General features: G+C 39.1%; 1 protein-coding gene across 2 annotated transcripts in view; it reads right to left on the bottom strand.

The window, feature by feature from the left end:
* map7d1a (MAP7 domain containing 1a) overlaps positions 1 to 24,120 on the bottom strand; it is a 97,516-nt gene that overhangs the window by 10,358 nt on the left and 63,038 nt on the right. Inside the window, exons 6-16 of one of the 2 annotated variants that reach the window (XM_057833610.1) lie at positions 21,768 to 21,873; positions 21,555 to 21,659; positions 17,860 to 17,982; positions 17,635 to 17,780; positions 17,439 to 17,569; positions 10,997 to 11,235; positions 10,700 to 10,928; positions 6,321 to 6,501; positions 5,936 to 6,040; positions 3,004 to 3,054; positions 1,046 to 1,109 (exon numbers count right to left, since the gene is read on the bottom strand). In XM_057833610.1, the coding sequence (XP_057689593.1) occupies positions 1,046 to 1,109; positions 3,004 to 3,054; positions 5,936 to 6,040; positions 6,321 to 6,501; positions 10,700 to 10,928; positions 10,997 to 11,235; positions 17,439 to 17,569; positions 17,635 to 17,780; positions 17,860 to 17,982; positions 21,555 to 21,659; positions 21,768 to 21,873 (1,480 nt within the window). The remainder of the gene's footprint in view (positions 1 to 1,045; positions 1,110 to 3,003; positions 3,055 to 5,935; positions 6,041 to 6,320; positions 6,502 to 10,699; positions 10,929 to 10,996; positions 11,236 to 17,438; positions 17,570 to 17,634; positions 17,781 to 17,859; positions 17,983 to 21,554; positions 21,660 to 21,767; positions 21,874 to 24,120) is intronic. The other variant, XM_057833611.1, reaches the window with a different exon arrangement.

The raw sequence follows: 24,120 nt of genomic DNA, 5'->3' as shown, positions 1-24,120 counted from the left end.
AAATTGTCCGCCATCATCGCTGCCATTCAGTTCTAAGCACTGAGCCGTGTGTTTCCTAGTTGTGAAGTCACGCACACAAGATGCTAGATTTCCGGAATCTCGGGCGCCGGTCGTTTTAGCTTGACAATCGATCCAAATTTCTATCATTTTCTTGGTCTTGCGACGTGTGTAATTACATGAAGTGGCATGATATGAATCCAAAAGGCATGCGTTTATTGATAAATGATGAAATATTAGCATTTCCCCATGTGTTTTCATACTCTTTAAGAGCATTTATATCATTTACGCTAGCGGACTTTTGCTGTGCAAGTTAGTCAATATATTCTCCTTTTGTACTTAGTTGTCAAATCACAACATTTCTGTTTCCAGTGGCTGTGTGAAAGATGAATAGTTATAAGGTAATGAATCCAGTTGTGGCAAAACAATAGCATATGACGGTTAGCAACTGTGTGGCTTAGTGTGGCTAACCCCACCACACCCGAACTCATTGAGGGAGATGGGGGGGTGGGGGGGGGGTCACGCCAGCGAGTGAAAACTGGGACCATTTTTTTCTGTATATCCTGGTAGGCTCCCTTTTTGTCCTCCTCAGACAAAACTTTTTGTCTCTTTTGCTGCTCTGCCATCTTTGCAGAATTCGCACGAAAGCGTTTGCATCGACTTCTCTGTTTGTACTGAATGGGGAAACGGGGAAGTGACATATGTCGTAAAGCTGTCAGCACATTTGTAGTTTTGTGTGGCTCGGTTCCTGCCACCCTCCTCAAAGTTATTTAGTGCCGGTGAAAGTGATACAGATTCCCTAAAGATATAAAAGAGGTGTCATTCAACTAGGAGTCAGTTGACATTATCACAAATGTTATATTTTATAATGGTTGAAAAGTTACCTAGCGTTACTTTATGATTTTTTTTTTTTTTTTGTGTGTGAATCAAAACGTAAAAAACTTTTTTTATTAATTATTTCGGTTTTCGTTTCGCATTGTTTTTGAAATATCTTTTGAATGGTAACTTGGTCATCTTGAGTCAACAACAGGGCCGTGATGACACTCACCTTTGCTGCTGTCCACGTCTTTCTCGCTCACTTGAGGTGGCGGCTGTGCAGATTTTGTCTCCTTCTGAAGAGAAAAATCACTAAAGATTCAAGCAAAACTTATTATTTTTAAGAGTGTAACGGTATTTGTGTTCGGTTCATGCATCACGGTTCGGTGCACGCTGTCAGACGGCAAATATGTTCGGTGGGGGGGGGGACCATGTCGGAGTTAGTCCTCCTTCACGCCAGGGGGTGGTAGAGGTAATGCGCCTCAACCAACAACCAGCATAATGGGAAAAAGAAGACAAACCAAAACAGACGACGTTATCATTGATCACTACTACTACTGCACCTTATAATGCAGTGCGCCCTGTACTTCAAAACAGTTTTAAAATAGGCCATACATTGAAGATGCACCTTACCGTGCGGAAAATACAGTAAATGTTTTTTTTTTTTTTTCTGCAGTGCTTCCAATAGAGAATGAGGCACCCTGTGACTACTCTGTCGTACGATGCCACCTCAAGTTTAGCTTCATTAAAATATTAATAAAAAGAAGAATGTGTCATGTTTGTCCTACAAAAATCATAATAAGACTAAAAACATATTTCCCTCCCGCATCTTTTTCCATTTTCAAACATTTTTGAAAATGCTCTAGGGCAGTGCTAAAGAGCCGCGTGTGGCTCTAGAGCCACGGGTTGGTGACCCCCGCTCTAGCCATAGGCTGAAGCCATGGAAACACTGAGTGAGTAGATAGTTTTTCACTATTTGAAGAGATGTCTTTTCAGTTTTGAAACAATTCCACTTCGTTCACTGAATTCATCCGTTGCCACCCCTCCCACTTTAAACGGATTGGACATCTATGGCCCTCAGTGGCAGCTAATGCCAGATAACGAGTTCATTTTGGGGCATTTCACGTCATTTCCTGTTATTTTCAGTCACTTCCAGTTGATTTTGGGGCATTTATGAGTCACTTCCTGTTGATTTTGGGGCATTAACAGGTCACTTCATGTTGATTTCGGGTTACTAAAAAAGGAAGTGACTTTAGAATGTGCTCATATGAATAGGAAGTGACTCAAAGTCAACCTGGAGGTAGCCTGTAGATGTCGTAAAATGAACACGAAACGACGTGGTATTTTGTAAGTGGCAAAATTGATTTTGGCATGTGGCATTTTTTTTTTGTCTTTTTTTTTTTTTTGGTATGTAGTAAAATTGATTTTGCCATGAGGCGTTTTTTTTTTTTTTTGGTATGTGGCAAAATTGATTTTGGCATGTGGCGTTTTTTTTTTTTTTTTTTTTTTTTTTGCCATTTGGCAAAATGGATTTTGGCATGTGGCATTTTTTTGTCATGTGGCATTTTTTTTTGGTATGTAGTAAAATTGATTTTGGCGTGTGGGATTTTTTTTTTCTCATGTGGCATTTGCAAAAATGCCATATACTGTACCAAAACAATGCCACAAGACAAAAAAAATGCCACATGCCAAAATACATTTTGCCACATGGAAAAATACATTTTGCCACAAACCAAATACCACTTTCGTTCTCGGCCCTGCTGCAAAAACGCTGGCTTTGAATGCTCTGGTTTTACCGCCATTGACGGTGATGGACGTCCAATCCAGTCAAAATGAATTGGATGTCTAGCGCCCTCAATGGCAGCCAGTGAGCTCACGTAGACACTATTCTAATGGAAGATTTTGTTAGCAACCTATTGGTTCTTTGGAGCATATCAATAACCTTGTGGGCTGCAAAGTATTGCGATATATCACCTTTTCAATATACACTGTATAATATATATAATTTATTTTGCATTTTAATAAGAGCTGCTTTTTGGCTTTAGCCAATAAAACAAACTTTCAAATTCCTGTTGTACCGAACCGTGACCCTTGTACCTAGGTACGTACCGTACCGTGACTTGTGTGTACCGTTACACCCCGAATTATGCTGTTTCATTATTAACGAGGCAATTCTTTAATCAGCCGTACCTTGTCATTTGCGTCAGATTTGCGCGTCCTCTTCATAATCTCTTCCAGGCGCTGTGAAAAGCCATCATTCAGATCAAATGACACATAAAACACGCCCAGCGCTCGCAACTTGTTTATGGAACGTCAAAAGTCATTCCAAGTGTGATACATTCACTTCATAAAACATGCGTATTGTTATGATTATTATAGCATCGGCAGCCTGCTGTCGTAGTGTGCGGATGCCTCACACTCACGTCTTAATTGCTGTGATGGAAAAATTAAAATCCGACGCTACTCAAAGGCACATAATTCTCGAATGTGAAATAGTTTTTTAGCAAAACACACATTTACCACAAGTTTACCATAAAAACAGTACTTTATGAAATAAATGGCTTGTTTTTTGAAATGGGAGTTTTCATCCTAAATTGTTTGAACATTGTGATAAGAATGTGACTTTTTTGCAAAATCTGATAATTTCTAAAAAAATAATCTGACATCAGTCAATATTTTGATTAAAAAAAAAAAAAAAAATTTTTAACTCCTTTAGTTTTAGTTAACGATGATAGACGTCCAATCATGTGGCTCCTGCAAACTAAATAAGTCTTTAAATGTGTTTATCACTGGTAGGTAGGCAGCGAACATTTGCTCCCAGTTCAAATGGATTGGACACCTATGGCCGTCAATGACAGCCGTGAAGTTTTTTTTTTCTCTCATTAGCAATGAAGTCATAAAAAAATATATACCTTAAAAATGTTTTTTTTTTTTTTTTTTGTATGACATAACTGTCACTTCCACTTTTTTTTCCATTTTAATATAGTATATATTTAAACTGTTTTTAAAAAATAATGTCTGATATTCTCTTTAATATGACATCAAATTTATATTTTTGTTTAAAAAAAAGGGGGGGTTCCCTCTACATTTGTATCAATTACATCTCTGATAATATAAGAAAACGACATTTTCATACGTTTGACTATTTCTTACTGGTAAAAAAAAGCATTATTCACATGATAGTTTTTCCCCTCACTTTTTTTCATGCAATATTTATTAATTACAGTGATCACTTGATACTTCGCGCCCTCAGTCCATCGTGGATTTTCTTTCGATTAAAAAAAATTAAAGCCAGACGTTAAAGTTTGATTTTGCCAGAGATGGTTGGAGGCTGAAACTTCAAAGCGCCACATGCGTCAATCATCATTTAGCTTGTTAAGCAGTTGCTGTGGCAACTCATTGTGAGTAAGTGAGCAGCTTGCGCGCATTTGAGTGGACAGCATTTAATAAAGACGAGCATTTTCCTACTTTATTCTTGTTTAAACATAATTCGGTGGGAGAGTAACATGCTTAAAACTTATCATAATTATGACATTTGAAGTGGTTAAAGACCATTCATTAAAATACTGTGTGTATATATATATATATATATATATATATATATATATATATATATGCAAATGTTTTTTTTAATAATTGTACTTTGGAAAACAAAAGTGAATATGCTTATGAATATGCACAACTCTCATTTTGTTTATTGTGGAATAATCCAATTGTAACATGTATTTGTTGCATGTTTTGATGCATTTTTATGCTTTATAAAAGATTTATGTCCGAATTTCGAGGGGGCTTGGAACGAATTAGGGCATTTACATGGAAAACGCGTCTCTACGTACAGAATTTTCAGTTTCCGAAACTACTTCCAGAACCAATTAAATTCAAAAGTAAAGGTACCTGAATTGCATAAATCCTGGTGGTTTTTTTCAAAGTGGACAAAATGCATGAATGACACTAATATATCCATCTCATGTCTAATGTAGCATCTTGTAAAACTGACATAATTTTGTAATCAAACTTTAACTTTAAAAATTTTGAATACTTAAAGCAACCAGCACTAAAATATTTTAATTTCCAATCCATGTCACCACAGCAAGTATAATTTTTAGTGCTGCAACGATTAATTAACTAAAGTAACGATTCGAATTAAATATTGCGGCTTTGACTATTCGTTTAATTAAAGTGGTGTTGTAATGGTTTGTTTTGAAAATGTTTGCATTTAGTTTTACTTGTTTAGGTGGATACACTGACCTCTCGTGGCAACAGTGAATATGACATAACTCATTTCAAATGGCTGAATCCAGCTGCTCCCTGTTTGGACCAACATAAGCTTACATAAAGTTTTTGTTTGCGCTAATGTTTTTTAATGTATTAATAATTTAATTTATAGGTATATTTTTGTGGGAACATGTGTTTGAGCGATTTGTTAAGACCATTGTAAAAAAAAAAAAAAAAAAAAACGTTACTATTTACATTTAAGCTAGCCAATTGTTTTCTTGTTGTACTTAGATCCTCATTTATTTTTTTATACCGTTTGAGGCTCAGCTGTTTTCATTTTTTTATGTTCCTTATCCGATTACTCAATTATTCAAACTAAGTAGTTCATGGATTAATCGACCACTAAAATAATCAATAGCTGCAGCCCTGATAATTTTTTATCTCTGAAGCATAAATTTTCGTAAATTTTGTCGACCATTGTTATTCGAATATTTATTTCTCATGCAGTGTTAAAAATGTGCAGTCATTTTTTGTCTTTTCCACGATGGGTTAAATGTGCCCAGCACTTTAGAGGGCCCCAACTAGCCTGACTAAAACTATTCTTCAGCCTTGGGCTTGAATCCACTAGAGTGCCAGTATGACCTCAAATGACCACTCCAACCCCCGCCTCACACACACTTAGTTATATTTAACTCTCATTAAAGCAACTTTATTAAATGACAGCATACCGACAGCCGATCCCGCGTAAGCCCGAGACATCATTCATCTAAATTCCCGGAATTCACCCGAGCCCGACTTGTCCGGGGAATCCGATAGCTTGTTTTCAGCCGGGCTGGCGTGCTGCTGTCATGTCCAATCAGCGCGCTCGCTCGTTCGGGAAAGAGTTAACAAAGAAAGCCTCTCCTACCTTTTTCCTCTCCAGCCTCTCCTGCTCCTCCTTCTGGAAGTGTTTCTCCCTCTCCTCGCGCTGCTTCTCCGCCTCCTCGCGAGCTTTTGCCTCAGCTTCTTCTTTCTGAGGATGCGATCCAAGTTTTTTTTTTTCTTTTTTAATTTATAATACACACAAGAGGGAGCTGAGGTTTGAGCCGAGCCGCACGCCGGGCGTGGCAGCTCTCTTTAAATAAGCGCTCGCCTGACCGCAAAGGCCGTATTTTGAATCGGGAGAACAGCTAATTTTACGAGCGCACTTTATCAAAATAAACAATGACACTTCTGTGAATGCTCACAAGAGGGCAGCGAAGTCATGCGAACCTCGCAATTTTTACTTTGAGAAAAATTGTAGTGGCGCTCACCTGCTTCTGTAAACGAATGTTCTCCTCCTGTTCGGCCTCAGCTCTCTCCTGAGCTTCGCGTTCCTCCCTTATCCGCTTCTCCTCATCCCTTTTCCGCTGCTCCTCAGCTGCGATGCGCGCCTCCTCTTCACGCCGACGACTCTCCTCCGCTTCCCTCGCTAGACGCTCCTCTCTCATTAGCCTGAAAGTCAAAATACATCCCATGTAGTGCTGGGCAATATGACAATATAAAGCACTACAGTAGGGCTGCAGCTATCGAATATTTTAGTAATCGAGTAATCGACTGAAAATTCTATCGATTAACCGAGTAATCGGATAAAACATTTTTTTTTTTTTAGGTAAAGAGCAGTTATTAATAAACATGAGAAAAAAAGACATTTAATCCAATACTGAACCATTTTCAGTCAATCAAAGTCATTTTCGATGTACATTGTTGAAAACAGCCAACAATTGCATCTAAGATGTGACTCGAAAAAAAATGTCACTGCTTTCACTCAAAAAACTTCTAGATCTTATTAAAAAAACATTTCTTACCTAAAATGCCATTACACTTGATAACACACATCACTTAAAAGTTAGGATTTTTTCCCACGTGTTTCAATTTAATTTCCATTTGTGTCAAGCTATTTTTAAGTTTTAGTTAAGTTTTAAGTTAGTCTAAACTGTAAGTACTGGTAGGATTTTGAGTTTTTGCAGTGTTCCAAATAAATGCATGATACCTGCTGTATTGGAGCACATTTATACAGTAATGACTACTGAGCTAAAACTGACAGTTAGCTTTATTATGTTTTAATTTTACAACCTCATCACTCTACAGCGCTGTGTTTTTACAGATTAAATAAAGCTTGTATGTAAGACACGTTAGCCACGCATCGACAGCGGTCATAATCAATAGAAACCTAGCCCTCCGAAGGACTAATGTTACGTGAGCGAGTGACAGTAACGTTATATTTATTAGCGCTGAGAAGTCTACTGCTTAAAGTTGGTGGCTGTTTACTAACGATATCTATGAGACGCATCAGACACTACCTGCTACCAAACTAGCATCATGCGGGCGTAGTTTTTAGCAACGTCGGCGTAGTTTGTAGCGGCTGTCGGCTGCGTTAAGTTTTTTTAATTATTTTTTATTGCTTCTTCCTCTACACACGTGACGTCAGCACGTTGTCCCGGATTAAAAGTAGTCCGGGCAAAACGTGATGCTTAGAGCTGGCAAAATGAAACGATTCCTCGAGGCGAAGAAAATTACTCGGATCCGTTTCTAAACTCGAGTATTCGTTTCAGCTCTATAGTAAATTATGTTTCATCATGAATTCCTACTGTCGTCACTATTGTTAATTTTGATAATATATATTAACTAGGGCTGTCAAAATTATCGCGTTAACGCGCGGTAATTAATTTTTTAAATTAATCACGTTAAAATATTTGACGCAATTAACGCACATGTCCCGCTCAGAAAGTATTCTGCCTTTTGGTAAGTTTTACAGCAAGACTTTTTGTGCTGTCCAACAGCAAACTCTTGTGGTCGCTTTGCGACATGGTTTATTGTTTTCTTTCCAGTTCAATATGGCTGCACGACGTCTCGGGCTGATAATGTTGTGCTTATATGATCCTTGGACAAGATTTGTCCGTAAGTATGGTTGTTGTAAAGAATGTACATATTATGTTAGTAAGCGAAATGTTATATTTTTTGTATGAGACGCTTTTTGTTTAAGTTTAGTGAACCTGTATAGCGTGCTAAGCTAACATTGTTGCTAATGCAATGCTTGTGTACTTTTTTTTTTGTAGTTTTACAACGGTCTAAAGAGGACAATGGTTTGAGGCCATTTTATTAATAAATCAGATGAAAAAGGAAGAAGTCTAATTATTAAGGCGTCGTTCACTAGCTGTCTAGTTTTGGAAAAAGTTTGCTCCCAAAACTGTATAAATACATTCTATTTTTAATTGTTTCAGTGTCCCAAAGACGTATTTATAAGTCTTTTATGTTTTTTTTTTTTTCAAAAGAGACATCTCTGGGTTGTGATTCAATTTACCTCCAAAGCACAAAGCTGAAAATCTATTTTAAAGCAATAAAACTGGCCACGGGAGGGCAGTAGCGCATTTAGCAAGACCCGCAACCCTATTCAACGGCAACGAACGGCCAAGTCACAAAGCGGGGGCGAAGGCGGAAGACGACCGAATGGATGCCAGGCGCCGGACGACCGAGCAGAAAGACCGGGACCACTAGATGTCGTTGAGTCCGTGCTGCTTGCGAGCAGAGCCCGCAGAGACTAAAAAAAATTCTTATTTGAGACAGGCAACGATGAGGGAAAAGTTTAACCCGCTGTCGCAGCCACAATAGCGTAATCTTTCAGTTAGTTATGTGTAAATAAATTGTTACTTTGCTATCAAAAGCTCTATTTGTCTTGTTGTTTCTGTTATTTTGTAAAAGGAAAACATTATTCAGATGTTTGGGATGTAACTAAAGCAAAAAATAGCTGTGTTAAAGTCAAAGTTATGTTTGAAATGTATGCTTTCACAAAAAGCTCAATTTCTCTGTTTTTTCATCAGAAATTGGAAATAGCTCAAACTAAGCTATTTTCTAATGCTGATTTCTAAAGAATGGATTTTTTTCTGCTGAAAGAAGAGAGTCTTTCTTTTGGCAGGTTCCATGTTTATATAGCAATAGAACAGAATTTTCTGTGGGCCTTGCAAAATCAGTCAAAATCCAAACGGCCGGGAGCGAAGGGGCCTTGCTCCGGTGAAAATGGCTGGGAGTGAATGAGCTAAAAAGTAGAGTTGTCCGATAATGACTTTTTAACCGATATCCCGATACTGTCCAACTCCAAAAATCCTATACAGATATCAAACCGACACCGATATATGCAGTCATGCACTTAACGTGTTATAGGCTAGCTATGTGTATTGTGATGCTCCACTGGATGCTTTAATAATGATAAATGTAACAACTTCAAGGATTTCCAAATAAAATAAACAATCTGTGAAAAATTACAGAACTTCAACTGAAGTTATAGAAAATAAATGTCCCATATAAGTAATAAAAATTGAAACTAGGCCTGCAAGCAGGACTGAACGGGCCCCCGCAGTTTGGTGCAACTTGGACGGCACGCAGCTCAGGGTCGTGGCAGATCGTTCCCCCCTCGTCATCTCATGAGAAACTAGCAAGTGCTCGAAACTGTATATTCTGAGATTCACACACCTAGGTGAAAAAAACCCTACTGAAGAAGGAAATAAGGAGGCACTACTGAGCTGTGCAGCCACACCCTTATTTAAAACCAAAATAAATCTTCTAATTGGGCCATTTTGGGCAAGTGTGCCAAATTCCGTGGCTATATACTGTAAGCTACCTGACTCTCAGAAGAAATGTAATTCCTTTCAATGGCGAACAAAGGGTTGTCATGGCAGCAGACAGAGACTGGACATGGGCCTTCAAATGAAGTATGACAAAAGGCCTTGTAACTACACTGATCAACCTAAAAGGAACTGGACATGTATAAGTAAAATAAGTGACTTTCTGTTGCCACTAGTTGGCGTTGCAGGGTTGATGCAAATGACACCGACATGACCCTTCAGGGTTCGACTCTCATGAAGCACAGGAAGTTTGGTGCTGATATTGTGTATATCTTATGACTGTTAAAAATTTGTGGTGAGACAAAATGGTGACAGTTATTTTTAATTTCCTGTTTGGACCCCTCTGCTTCAACGAAACTTAAATATTTTTCATTAGGCACTTGAACACATTTCACGTTTCCTGTTCCCAGCGGGGTGCACCCGGTCTAATGGTTAGTATTTCAATGCAGTTGTGTTCAGGCTGGGCTACCTCTCATACATGCCCTAAATTATAAAGACTGAACCTTGGATCAGGGGGTAATTAGTCATTTACTGCATTTGGCGTGTTACAAAAAAAGGCAGACTTTGGCACCCTCCCCATGTAAGGCCCGTGAATGAAAACTGACCATTTTGATAACTTAAGGTCTCATGAACAGTCTCATCAATTTTGAGGAGGATCCAACTAACTCCTAACTAACTAACTAAAAAGCGCCAATGTCTTACATGTGCAGCCTCAAACCTTCAAATAAACATTAAGGACCTCTAAATGACCGGGAAAACTAGCTGTGAATGCTCTGTTTCTGTTTGATAGTCAAAATGGATTGGACGTCTAGCATCGTCAATGGCAGCCAGTGAGTTAACACAGACACTATTCTAGTGAAAGATTTTGGTAGTAACCTATTCATACCTTTGTTGTGGTTTTTTCGAACACTGACACCTTTTCAAAACGATATATTGATTCTTGGCAGAGGCAAATTGGTAACCTTTTGGGATACAAAGTATCGCGATACATCACCATTTTGATATATCGTCAGCTTGTGCCTAGCACTAACCTGTCCTTTTCCTCCTGCACACGGCGCTCTTCCTCCTCCCTCTCTCTTTGCTCACGAGCCTGCCTCCGCTTCTCCGCCAAAATTCGTGCTGCCTCCTCGGGATCGTTGGTGCCCGCCATTGGCTTGGGAGACGGCGCGGAGGGAATGTCTTTGACATATGGCTCGGGAGACGGCGAGGTAGCAGAAGTTGACGCTGCAGAGTATTTGAAAGCAGGAACAACAGGAGAACCTAGGACAGAAAAAAAATCATTTCAATCGGTAATTGCTGTTACTTTGGGTAAAAAATTTCCCACTTACGTCGACTGTATTCTGGGGTGACCGGCCTCCGATGTTCCCTCACTCTCTCCAACGGGACAGGCGGGGAAGTCCGATGGTCAACCCTAGCGGGAGTCCTCGCCCTCCTGGGCTGTCCTTTGGGGGTGGATGGGCTGCTGCGCGTGGAAGCGGGCTTCGGGGAGACCGCGGGACTCGGCGACGCCGTCCTGCCTTTCGGCGTGGCGGGTGACGACGGGCGCGGTCTTGATAGTGGACTAGGACTGGACAACCCAAGAAATTCATGATGAAAATCTGACTATTTGAATGATTTGAATTTAGCATTGTTTCGTCGACAATTATAATAAATAAAGATACACGATAATATCGGCTACCGATAATTATCGGCCGATAATGGCAATTATGACGTCACACAGATAATACAGATAATAAAAAAATCAACCGATAATGCAATCCGATAATTATATACTTGATTTAGCCTCCAAATGTGCGCAACCAAGCAGTTTTCTCCACTTCTTCACTGCCGCCTGCTCAACCCCTCCCCTCTCTGAAGCCCCTGTGGGAGGAGGGGTTTAGGAGTACGGCGTCATACAGGAGGCGGTGTTACACATCAGTGTTGACACTGTTGAGGCGCTCTCACTAGCGTGCGTTGCTTTTCCCGTGTGTGAAATGAAATAAACAATGCTCTCGCCATCTACAAAACAGTTCCTCAAGGCCTAAAGAAAGCGTCCTCATTGAACACCACTAGCACTAACCCAGCAGCCATTTAAAACTGCATCACAATGATTTTTGGAACGAATATGAGGCTGCTGCTAGCACGAATGCTAAAGCTATTGTTAACAAATAAACTATAAAGGAAGCTACGGGGCTTGTGACAACACAGAGACGCTGCGGTCCTCCCGGAGTCGGGGTGTTTGGGAATGCAGCCCAAAGCGAGTGGTAAACTCCCATCTATGGCTAAACACCTCACGAGATCGATAGTTGACAAGTAGCTGTCTTCCGACGGAGCCCGCCGGTCCGGCAGGCCGCCGCCGCCTCGCCCTAGGCGGGTAGAGGATGAGAGCAGAGCCATGCACCGAATGCGCCGCAGCGAGCCGGCCGGGGCGGGCGGATATCCAGTACAAACTTAGCTGCCGCCGCCACTCCGGTTCGAGACAGAGGCCTGGCGCGGGTGCTAATTTGGCAGCCGGGCGGACTGAAGGGCACAGGCGGGAGGAAATTCCCGAAATGACCCGATAGCCAAATCCCTGGATGAAAAAATAATGCAGTTTATACGACCACGATTCTTCGTGAAAGACATGCCGATCACATCAGTTTTACCACGGACATTTACACAGGTGATGTCAACAAACCATGTTTATCATGACGGCACAGTGGTTAGTTGATAATTGTAACATGCACCAAACGACACAAAGAAGTCATCCAGTCAGTAATGCATTCAGTACGCTTTAAATTTATGACGTCTTAATCAGATCATTCTTCTTAAATCTAGTCAAATAATTTTCCCCATCTTGTTTGAGTGTTGAAGACTAGTTGAATGCGCCAGATTATTCCACTTACTTGAACTAAATATTGCAATTTGTTCTTATTAAGCCCAAACATCTAAAAAAAATAAGCTCATTTTCACCTAAATCAAGAAAAAATTGCTTTCAAATAATGTTTTGAACCATACATATTCTTGAATAAAGAACATTTCTGACAAGTTTTTTTTTTTTTTGGATTATGTATAATAATTTATTGCTTAAAATAAGGCTGTTAATCTTATTTTCAGCTGGCCATTTTTCTTCAAGAAATCTGAGTGAAATATACTTGAAGTGCTGGCAGTTAATTTAACTTATTTCCAATAGATTTACACTGAAAACAAGGGACTTTAACTAGTCTTAAGGAGCTGTGTTTTTGCTGTGTAGTAATGTTATTCTTTAGGAATGGCATACTTTTAAAGCCATTTTTGTGCAACTTATGTATTTACTCTGTAAGTAATTGTTGCCAAAAGTTTACCATTACACAATGTCAGACAATCTGTCTTTATTTAGATGTTGGAATTTACTACTACTACTACTACTTGTTCATATTTGATGTTGAAAAAAAAAAGAGCAATATTATTTTTGCACAGCAATATTTTCTCTTGTGTATACTTTAAAATTTTACATAAATCTTTAATAAAATTATCGGCTTGACATTATCGGTTATCGGTTGGAACGAGGAGGAAATTATCGGTTATCGGTATCGGCTGAAAAATGCATTATCGTGCATCACTAATAATAAAGTAAATATTTCTTCATGACGAGTATGAGAATGAGCTAAAATCCTCTCTTGGGAGACAAAAACCTAATGAGACTAATGCTTGTTGTCTTCTGACTAGAACGAGACGAAGACTCGACATAGTTTCTCATCATTTCTTTCACATTTTCCAATTGTATGTGTTGTTAGCTAGCCTGCATTGTAGCAGGGTTGGTTGTGTCACTCATGTGACATGCTGTGCCCCTCCGCCCACACTTACCGATGTCCTCTCCAGGCTTGCTCATTTTGAAACACATGATAAGCGATGCTTTCTTATCTTGGCAAGAGAGAATACGCAATGTTGCTTTAGCCTTTAAAGGTCTGTGCTGATTGATCATTACACACTAAATGTAACGCGTAGCATTTGCATAGCATTCACGTTCTTGTTAGCAGTAAGCTAATGCTAATGGCAAGCGTCCTCTTAAATTCTTTTTTTCATACAGTTCGTGGCATGCAACTGTGTCAGTGCTGAGATTAGTGCTGCAACGATTAATCGATTAACTCGAGTATTCGATTAGAAAAAAAGATTAGAATTAAATTTTGCTGCTTCAAGAATTCGTTTAATTAAAGTGGCGTTGTAATGGTTTGTTTAGAAAGTGTTTGCATTTATTTTTATTGATTCGGGTGGATACACTGCCCTCTAGTCTGCCTCATTTCACGTGGCTGAATCCAGCTGCTCTGTTAAGACCAACGTAAGCTAAATTTTTGTTTGAGCTAATGTTTTTTTTAATGCATTCGTAAAGTATTTTTAGCCGTTTTTTTTGTGGGAATATGTGTCCGAACCATTTGTTAAGAGCATTGTAAAAATAAATTTTTTTTAAAGCATTTTTTAGCATTTAAGCTAGCAGACTTTTGCTATGTAAGTTAGCCAATTGTTCTTTTGTTTTACATAGATCCTCATTTTTTTATACCGTTTGAGGCTCAGCTCGGGTATTTTAATTTTTTATGTTCCTTATCCGGTTACTCGATTATTCGAACTAACTAGTCCATCAATTAATCAACTACTAAAATAATCGATAGCTGCAGCCCTAGCTGAGATACGCCAAATGTAACTTGTAGCATTAGCATAGCATTCGCGTTAGCATTAGCGTCAGAGTGGCGAGTGTCCTCAAAGTTTACAGTCCGTAAGTTAATTAATTAATGGAAAATAATGTACTGTTTTTCTGCTGAGTGTGTATTATCATTGGAAGAAGTACATAGAAGTACATAACTTTATACATAGCAGTTTACATCTTGTATTTAATAAGTGTAGTAGTTCAGACAGCCTTACTCCTGATTTAGTGGTGGTATGAACCAGTTTTTTTTTTTTATTATTAATTATAATAATTTGCATAAAGTTTTCAAAACCCATGCTGTCGAAGTTGCTGGAAAACTTTTTTAAAAAAGTAAAACCCTTGAATGTTTGCAGTATTTGTCGACTAAAAGTAGACGGAAACTGCTTGCATATTCGTCGACAAAAACCCAACAAAGACTGACCCATTTTGAAATGATTAAAATTAGGGCTGTTAAATTTATCGCGTTAACGGGCCGTAATTATTTTTTTAAATTAATCACGTTAAAATATTTAATGCATGCGCGGAACGACCCACTCACGCATTGCCGCAAACAGACTACAATGGCGCCGTTTTATGTATATTGAGAGCTAAGAGGCAGAGACAAGCAAGTGGAGTGGACACAAGCATTCATTTGGGCTGGGCTATTTATTGGCAAAAGCTTTGGCATCTCTTCCACAACAATTATATCTATTGTAGCGAGCGACGTGGGGAAGATTGAACGGAGATGATCTTTTTCTTAACACCCTGTATAGAACACAACGCAGAGAAGATATACCATTTGCAGCCACCACCGACAGTCGTGTTTGCCCAACTTCCCATCATGCATTTGGGCAGAACAGTTAAGTCGCTACAGTATCATTTACTGAAAGCACAACTAAAATAGTATTCCTATCCCTCCCAAAAAAAAAAAAAAAAAGTTCACAAAAAGAAAAACGCCAAATGCAAAGAGAACTGGCATTCCCAATCAAAATAGCTATGCAAAATAATACTCAGACTTTGGTTAAACTCTATTCAAACATTTCGTTTAGCTCAACAAATACACTAGATGGCAATACTTAGTCATAATATACAAACTCACAATCTTTAAAGAATTACAAGTCTTTCTATCCGTGGATCCCTTTCACAGGAAGAATGTTAATAATGTTAATGCCATCTTGTGGATTTATTGTTATAACAAACAAATACAGTACTTATGTACAGTAAGTTGAATGTATAAATCAGTCTTGTCGTATCTTTCCATTCCAACAATAATTTACAGAAAAATATGGCATATTTTAGACATGGTTAATTACGATTAATTATTTTTTAAGCTGTGATTAACTCGATTAAAAATTTTCATCGTTTGACAGCCCTAATTAAAATATGACTAAGATTAATAGTATTTTCATCCAATAGACTAAAATTAAAAGCCAGCATTCGCAGTCAAAAGGATTGGCCGTGTAGCCCCATCAATAGAAATAAGTTAAACTTATGTCCTTAAGAAACTCTGCAGTGAAACATTACATCATCCAAGAAGTGCATTATTCCATTAAGGATGACATCACTCTGTTTTTAGCCTCCAGCAATGACAGCTCACTCGCGCTCTTTGTTTCTCGAGCCAAAGGAAGTGGACGCCCCCCCCCAATTGCATCCCGTCCCCTCTGTCATGCCTGCCATTTGTTGTGTGGCCTGCGGATAAAAGAAAGACTTCCGTGCCTCCCTTTCAACTCTTCTCAACCATGCAGACTAAATAGTGATACCACGTGTTCGCCATCATAGTAAAGACTCATGAGAAGTCTGCATTACAAGCACGGGAAAAAATACTCCACTTGATGGCGCTGTTGTCACTGATATATTTAATACAGAGTTGTGATTCTCATGTTGCAAGAATTTACGATCCATTTTATTGCAGGATGTGTTTATAATAAGAAACAGGAGTGGTGATTAAATTTTAGGGTCATAGGGTCAAAGTTCTCAGAGGTCAAAAAGGGAATTTAGCGATAACATGATAACAGGTTAGCATTTTTTACTCAAATTTGCAGGTTAGGGGATATAAGAAGAGGCAAAATGATGACATTTTGGGATATGAATGCAAGGGTAAAATAAGTTATAAATGAACATGAAAGCTGGGCGCTATGTGGTCAAAATTCATAAGAGGCAAATATGGTAATGCTTTGGTTTAGGTAGAAATCTGCCATCTCAGAGTGCTACTCTAGTTATTGTTGCTTTTATTTTGCTTTGAAAAGCCACTGATGCTCAAATTGTGTTGAGGTTTTCCCTGAAAACTACCGTATTGGCCCGGATATAAAATGTTTTTTGCATTGAAATAAGACTGAAAAAGTGGGGATCGGCTTATATTCAGGGTCTAGACATTATACCCATTCACGACGCTAGATGGCGCCATATATCATTGAAGCGATGTTCTGTCATGATAGATCTCAGCTACTCTCAAGTTTAACCAGTTTGCATTATTTTATTGCATTGTTTTTCCTTATTCAGATTTGTTTCAAGACTACAGTTACAGTTAGACTTCACTTTGATGGTTAATGCACTGATTGCAATTTTGTTGTTTTATCACAATAGATCGGTTTATTTGCATTGAAAAGACCAGAAACCATTCATTTAAGAATGTGATTGCACTTTAGTTTACATATTTAAATGTTCAGATATTAAGATTTGAATGAGTCAAAATAACCAGCTTTTTCTCTCAAATATATTGTTATAATCATTTGTTTCAGATGTACTGTAATTATTTTCTGCATAAAAATTAATTTGGTGTTCAAAAAGTCTTTTTTCAAACTTGAGTCTTGAAAAAAAGGGGGTCGTCTTATAATCAACGCCATTTTATATTCGGGCCAATACGGTAATATATTTTGTTATAAAATTATTTTTTTCTCAAATAGTCCTGTTCTCTATTATTGGCACCCCTTCATTTATTGATTAACTGCTACAATATCTTCAGAAACAAATGGAAATGTACCAATTTATAGAATCTATAGAATTATAGATCTCTTAACAGGAAGTCCAAAGTAGTTTTTTTTTAAAAAAGTAATACAATAAATTGTTCCACTTGATCATTTTTTACAGAAGATAATCAATCCACTTTCCAATCCATTTTAAAGAAATGAACATTTTTTTGTGTGTGTGTTTACCTCAAGTCTGCTCTGTGTCTCATGCTCGGAAGCGACTGCCGCTTCTTAAGGAACTTCTCCTTTGTCAAAGCATTTTTCTCTTTTTCGTTCTCCCGCTCCTTGTCTTTCTTCTCTTTTTTGGTTCTGTCAATCTTCAACATGACATAAGAAGTAAATACCCAAATGGAGGATGTCAAACGTGCGCCGTAGATCCTACGGGTGTGGAGCTCCGTCTGTGCTGCCGTTGGGTGATGTCTGGCGTGCTGGACGTCACCCTCCAGCGTTCGGCGCAGCGGTGGTGGGGTTGGTGGGCGCACAATGTCAGGGGGCTGGCGGAAGAGGACCGAGGGCACAGTGGGGACTCTGAAGAGAAAGACATTATCATCAGAAACCTATTCTATTTTAAATAAAAATACGCAGATTCTTAACAAGGGCGACTTACGTCCATCTTTTCCATTGGGGAGCACACTGGCGGCACTACGGCTCCGAGCCAGGAACGACAAGGTTGGCGTCATCAGGCGGTCCACGATGCTGCTCTCCCATGGGCTGAGGGCAGCGTTACGGGCTGCAATTTGAGAGAAAAACATAAAAAGACAACATGTATCACATGTAGGCAGGGTTAAAATCTTCAAAAGAATGCAGTTAAACGCAAATTTAATGTAAAAATACGCTTCCGATTTTGGACGTTGAACCCCTCTGCTTCAATCAAACCTCAATATTTTTCATCAGGCGCCTGGACACATGTCTTAGGGCTCCTTTGAAACAGGTTTGAGGTCAATTGATTTATTTCCCTTCCAGGAGGAGGCGGTCTCGTAAAAAAGGCTGTTTTCGGTTCCTAGCAGGGTTGGCCAGGCCTAATAGGTAATATTTCAATGCAGTCATGTTCAGGCTGGGATACCTCACATACATGCCAGATATGAAATAGAATAAACGTTGTATCAGGGACTTATTAGCAATTTTCTGATTTTGGTGTATTGACAAAAAATGGCCGAGTTTGGCACCATGCACAGGTCAGGCCCGTGAATGAAAATACACTATTTGGATAACTTAAGATGTCATATGTCTCATGAACAGTCTTGCCAGTTTTGAGGAGGATCCAAGTAATTCCCTAGGTGCCAAGGTCTCAAATGTGCACCGTGTAAATTGATTTAAAAAAAATTCACATTCAATCCAAAACACCCGATTTCCTGTTGGGTTTGGAAGATGGATGCAAAAGACTTTTTGGAGCAGTTTTGTACAATGTATCGACTCCCCAAATTTCATCGCTCTACGTTGAAAAAAACATAATAGCAGAGGCCTTTTAGAAAAATTCAAGAGGGCGCCACCGAGCCATTTTGTTATATTTTTTCGCAACATTTTAAAATTATCCAAATTTACACAAAGCCACATGTTTGTGCAAATTTTGGTGAGTTTTTGAGCATGTAAGGGCCTTAAATTCTGCTGCCACTAGTTGGCGCTACAGAGTTGATGCAAATGACCACTTCAGGACTCATCAGGGTAAGACTCTCACCAAGCGTGGGAAGTTTGGAGCAGATATCTTGTATATCTGCCAAGTTATGACTCTTCAAAACGTGTAGAGAGGCAAAATGGTGACGGTCATTTTCACTTTCCTGTTGGACCCTTCTGCTTCAACCAAACCTCAATATTTTTCATCAAGCACCTGAACACATGTCTCAAGGCTCGCCTTATGCAGGTTTGAGGTCAATTGATTTTTTTCCTTGGAGGAGAAGCCTGTCTCGTAAAAAAGGGCATTTCCTGTTCCCACTACGGGGTGCCAGGCCTAATTGGTAATATTTCAATGCAGTCGTGTTCAGGCTGGGATACCTCACATACATACTAGATATGAAAAAGATTGAACGTTGTATCAGGGAGTTATTAGTAGGGTTGTTCGGGGTTGTTCCGATCATGTTTTTTTGCTCCCGATCCGATCATTTTAGTTTGGGTATCTGCCGATCCTGATATTTCCCGATCCGATTGCTTTTTTTTTGCTCCCGATTCAATTCCAATCATTCCCATTAATTTTTCCCAATCATATACATTTTGGCAATGCATTAAGAAAAAAATGAATAAAACTCGGACGAATATATACATTCAACATACAGTACATAAGTACTGTATTTGTTTATTATGACAATAAATCCGCAAGATGGCATTTACATTATTAACATTCTTTCTGTGAGAGGGATCCACGGAAAGACTTGTAATTCTTAAAGGATAAATGTGACTTTGTATATTGTGACTAAATATTGCCATCTAGTATATTTGTTGAGCTTTCAGTGAATGATACTGTAGCCATTTAACTGTTCTGCCCAAATGCATGATGGGAAGTGGCAACCATGACTGTGCGTAGTGGCACCAATTGATATACAGTGGGGAGAACAAGTATTTGATACACTGCCAATGAGTTTTCCCACATCCACAACCCATGGGAAAACCCATTGGCAGTGTATCAAATACTTTTCTCCCCACTGTATCTTCTCTGCTTTGGGAAATAACATAGTGTGTTAAGAAAAAGATAACTACTACTTTTCTTCCCCACATTGCTTCCCACGATATTTCTAATTGTTGAGAGAGGGATAGTAAGGCTTTAGCCAATTAAAAAAAAGCTCCAAAGGCTGCCAAAATTCACTCTATTCATTTTACGCTGCCTTTTAGCTCTATGTATAGGTAAAACGGCGCCATTATAGATTGAACGCGACAATGCGTGAGCGGGTCGTGCAGCGCATGCGTTAATTGCGTTAAATATTTTAACGTGATTAATTAAAAAAAAAGTAATTATCGCCGTTAACGCGATAAATTTGATAGCCCTACTTTAAGCCAAAACTAAAGACTCTGGATGAGTGTAAGACATTTTGTCTGTAACGTTAAATACAATTATAAAACGATTTAATTAAAAAATATACATTAAAAAAAGGCATGTCCGATATTTTTTTGCCGATACCGATACTTTGAAAATGACGTGATTGGGACATCTTTAGTTATTAGTCATTTTCTGTAATTGTACTTTCTTGTAAGTTGAGCAATATAACATTTTTCTTTGATGTTAACAAGGACAATGTTATGCAGAGGCGTACTTATATTAATTTCAAAGAGAAATGATACCATTTACAGTGGCGGCAGGGAGTTGAAAGGGGAGCGAGACGTTTACGTCTTCCTGGGGGGGGCGTAACAGAAAATAATTGAGAAGCACTGCATTACGCAGTTTTACATTAAACAGGACAGATGTTCATTTTATTTTAGTATTTTTTGAATTAAAAATACATTGCTGATAATCATTGTTTTACCGTGTGCTTATGTCACTCAATTATGTACCTAATTATTTCAGGTTTGAGTAAAATTATTAATAAAACAAATAAAACCCTAAAAAAAATTATTCAAGGTTGACGATTGTCGGGCCGGCTGGCGTTACCAATGAGGTGTCCCTTATTTTTCTGTCAGGGAGTTGGCAACCCTAGCTAGCAGGCGGCCTATTTCTTCTACTACAGCCACTACTCTCTTCTCTGTAGCACTATGCTGCCTCTCACAGGTGGGTTTTGGTGCTACAACAGATTAACTTTAGGAATTGTGATTGATGAGCCACAAAGGAAATTCTCTGAAATGCCCGTCTAGACAGTACGAAGACTGATGACTCAGACTTTATCTCACTAAACCAACTTTCTCTGCAGCACCACCAAACTACCGGAAAGGTGTGTTCTGCCTGCGACGGGGAGTCATCTATTTTTGCCAGCCCCACTTCCTGCTCAGAATACATTATCTAGCACTCCCCAAAAACGCTGACTCACTCGCTCACTTTTAATTTCCAGGATGACAGGATATTCTTAACTGAAAGAAAATGGAATCGAAGCAGGCCATTGTTAGGGCTTGGGGAATGAAATCACCACAGAATGAAGCAACCACAAGACAGACGAGCACAAAGTACATTCATGCAGAAGCTGTGGATCAGACCCTTCAACTTAAAAGAAAAAGGGTTGGGGGGGGAAACGTGTCAACCGTCAAGAAAGATTTGGAATCAAAATCAGGCAGAAGGAACGGAAGACACAACCAAAGAAACAACGACACGGATGATTCCCAGGCGGTGGTGGAGGCGTGATGGACACATTTAGGGAAGGTGGTTGCTCATTCCAGTCGTAGCCTTACTTCTGCTGGGGGAGTTCCACAACGTGGCCGAAGACTTGGAGAGACGCTTGTTTAGAACCGAGTCCACGTGTTTGGGAAGGTTGACGGTGGAGAGAGAACATCTGCCTGATTGGACGTTTATCACCGCCAATGGCAGTGAATGCGTTAAAGGACAACTTTCCGTATTGTACAGTGTATTTTAGCGTGTATTGATTTCCCTTCTTGAATACTTACTCTCTTTCTGATTGGGATTCTGGTTGCCGGCCCACGACCACCTTTGTTGGCGGATTTCGGCCCAAGTCTTCTTGGCAGAGCGGTGGATGGCCGCCTCATAGCGTTCCTTGAGCGAAGAAAACGAGTACAAGGTCAAAAGAATTATCTCGAAAATGTTCCTCGACTGTAGTAAAAAAAAATAATAAATTGAATACAGGCGACCTCAAAGGCAGTGGAGCATGCAGAAAACCGAGCTGAACAACATGGGTAACTGGCTAAGTCCACTTAAAAAGTTAATTATTTAAACCCTTTCAGAGACAGTAGTCACTACAGTTGACATCTATTTAAAGGTTGGCACTTCAGCTCTTTAACACTTTATAGGGTAAGTGACTATTCTTGGTAATTCATTTATTTATAGGACATAAGACATTTAATTTAACCCGTTACTAGCAGTATGGCCCAGCATTGCCGGGCATATTACTTGTGCTGGGTTGTTGGGGCCAAGGTTGTTTAAAGGGAACCTCAGACTTAAAGACCTATAGGCTCTAATAAGCCACAATTGTTTACTTTTACTAAAATATATTATTAGAAACACATCAAATATTGCCATTTATTTAAAAATCTACATGTTTAGTACATGTTTTGACCTACAGAGGGTGCCATGTTTTATGCGCGCAATGGACGCTCTAGGTGATCTCCTAGTTTGTCACTCACTAAACGAACACTACAGTCCTCTGCAATTCCTTCTACGTGTCGAGACGTCCAACACATGCGCACATCGGTTAAAAGCGGCGAGTACTTACAATTTAGGTTTTTGTTGAGTCTTTTATTACCTTTTTATTGCCTCAAAATAGAGCCGGGCGGTATACCGAAAATTTACAGTTACCGAAATTCTTTACGACGACCGACGTAATCTTGACCATGTCAATAATTTCGGTAATTTAATAAAACAAGAAAATATAGTCTTTTCATCCTGCTAGGACTGTGTTGTTCAGCTATGTTCATTCCCCTTTAAGAAAGCATTAAGTATGCTTACGTATGACGTCACGCGGTTATCAGGAACTCAAACAAACAGAAGCCCGGTAGGCTAACGCTAGCGGCTAACGCTAGCAGCTATTGCTGCAAGCAAACGTGATGGAGTCGGGCTTATGGGAGCTTCGCCAAACTTTCAGCCCATATTAAGTAGAATCTTGGCGGCCTTGAAACCCACTTTCCTCCTTGGTTCTCATGATTTCAGGAAAGGGTGCTTTCTACTGGTAGCCAGGCCACAGGCTAACGCTATAAAATGAACGTGATGGAGTCGGATAGCGGCGCCAACCTTGTCAAAACGACTGAACTTAATGAGTGGATTGGGCACGGACTGCATCTAGCAATTAGTATGTCGCGTTATTTTGTATCTGTGTGTGAGCGTGTGTGTGTTATCTTTGATATCTTTTATGAGGGTTAAGCATTAGCATAAATTATAATGCAACAGTGAACCATAACCGTTTAATGGCCACAGCTATTTTTCTGTATGTGCTTGCTTCATTCTGTGTCATTACTGCCATGACAAAATCTTAAATGTTTCATTTGCAATAGAGCAATATAGCTTTAATGTGTGTGTGGGGGGGGGTTGCATGTGTGCATGCATGTATCAAAAAATGCTCTGGGGAAAAAAACCTGAAACCTTGAAGTAATCACTTGTGTTGAGTAATTATGTCACAGCAGCCATTATAAGTTGTCTGTTTGAAGTGTTTTGTTCGAACTGTAAGTCATTTGTGTTACAATGACATATTTGCAGTCTTCATATTGATTTTACAAGCTGTTATAAATGTTCATACTTGAATTCCTATGCTTTACAAGAATGTTTTATATATTTAATGTTTAGACTGCAATTGTTTAAATATGTTAAATTGAAATCTGGAAAATAAATCAACGAGACCCAGTTTATTTGTATTTCACGCATTGATTCAGATTTTCAAATTATATAACAGTCGCTTGGGCGAATTTATCGTCATTTATCGTTATTGAGGTAAATCTGCTCAATTTACCGTGATGCGTACTTTAGGACATGTCGCCCAGCCCTACCTCAAAATACTTTTTGCATGTGTCTCCTTCTCATACTTTTCAGCATTGTGATTTCTTGTGGTAGCTCTAAAGCAGATTGTTTATCTGTTGACCACATTAGTCACGTAGCGTATTTAAACCCTTATCTGATATTACTACGTTCAAGTATTTTCTTAAGGCATCTCTAGTAAGTTTTTGCTTGTATGCATCTAAACAAAACAAGCTGAAAGGGCACGGCAGTACTTTGGGTGTCAAATTTGCCTCTTGTAGCATGTTTCGCCGGTGTAACACATTTTGGCAAAACACCGGTTTTGTCATACTCTCGTCT

This window comes from Corythoichthys intestinalis, chromosome 4 (genome assembly GCF_030265065.1).
Source record: "Corythoichthys intestinalis isolate RoL2023-P3 chromosome 4, ASM3026506v1, whole genome shotgun sequence".
NCBI lineage: Eukaryota > Metazoa > Chordata > Actinopteri > Syngnathiformes > Syngnathidae > Corythoichthys > Corythoichthys intestinalis.
Note: the sequence above shows the minus strand (reverse complement) of the source record. Positions and strands in the feature narration are given on the sequence as shown.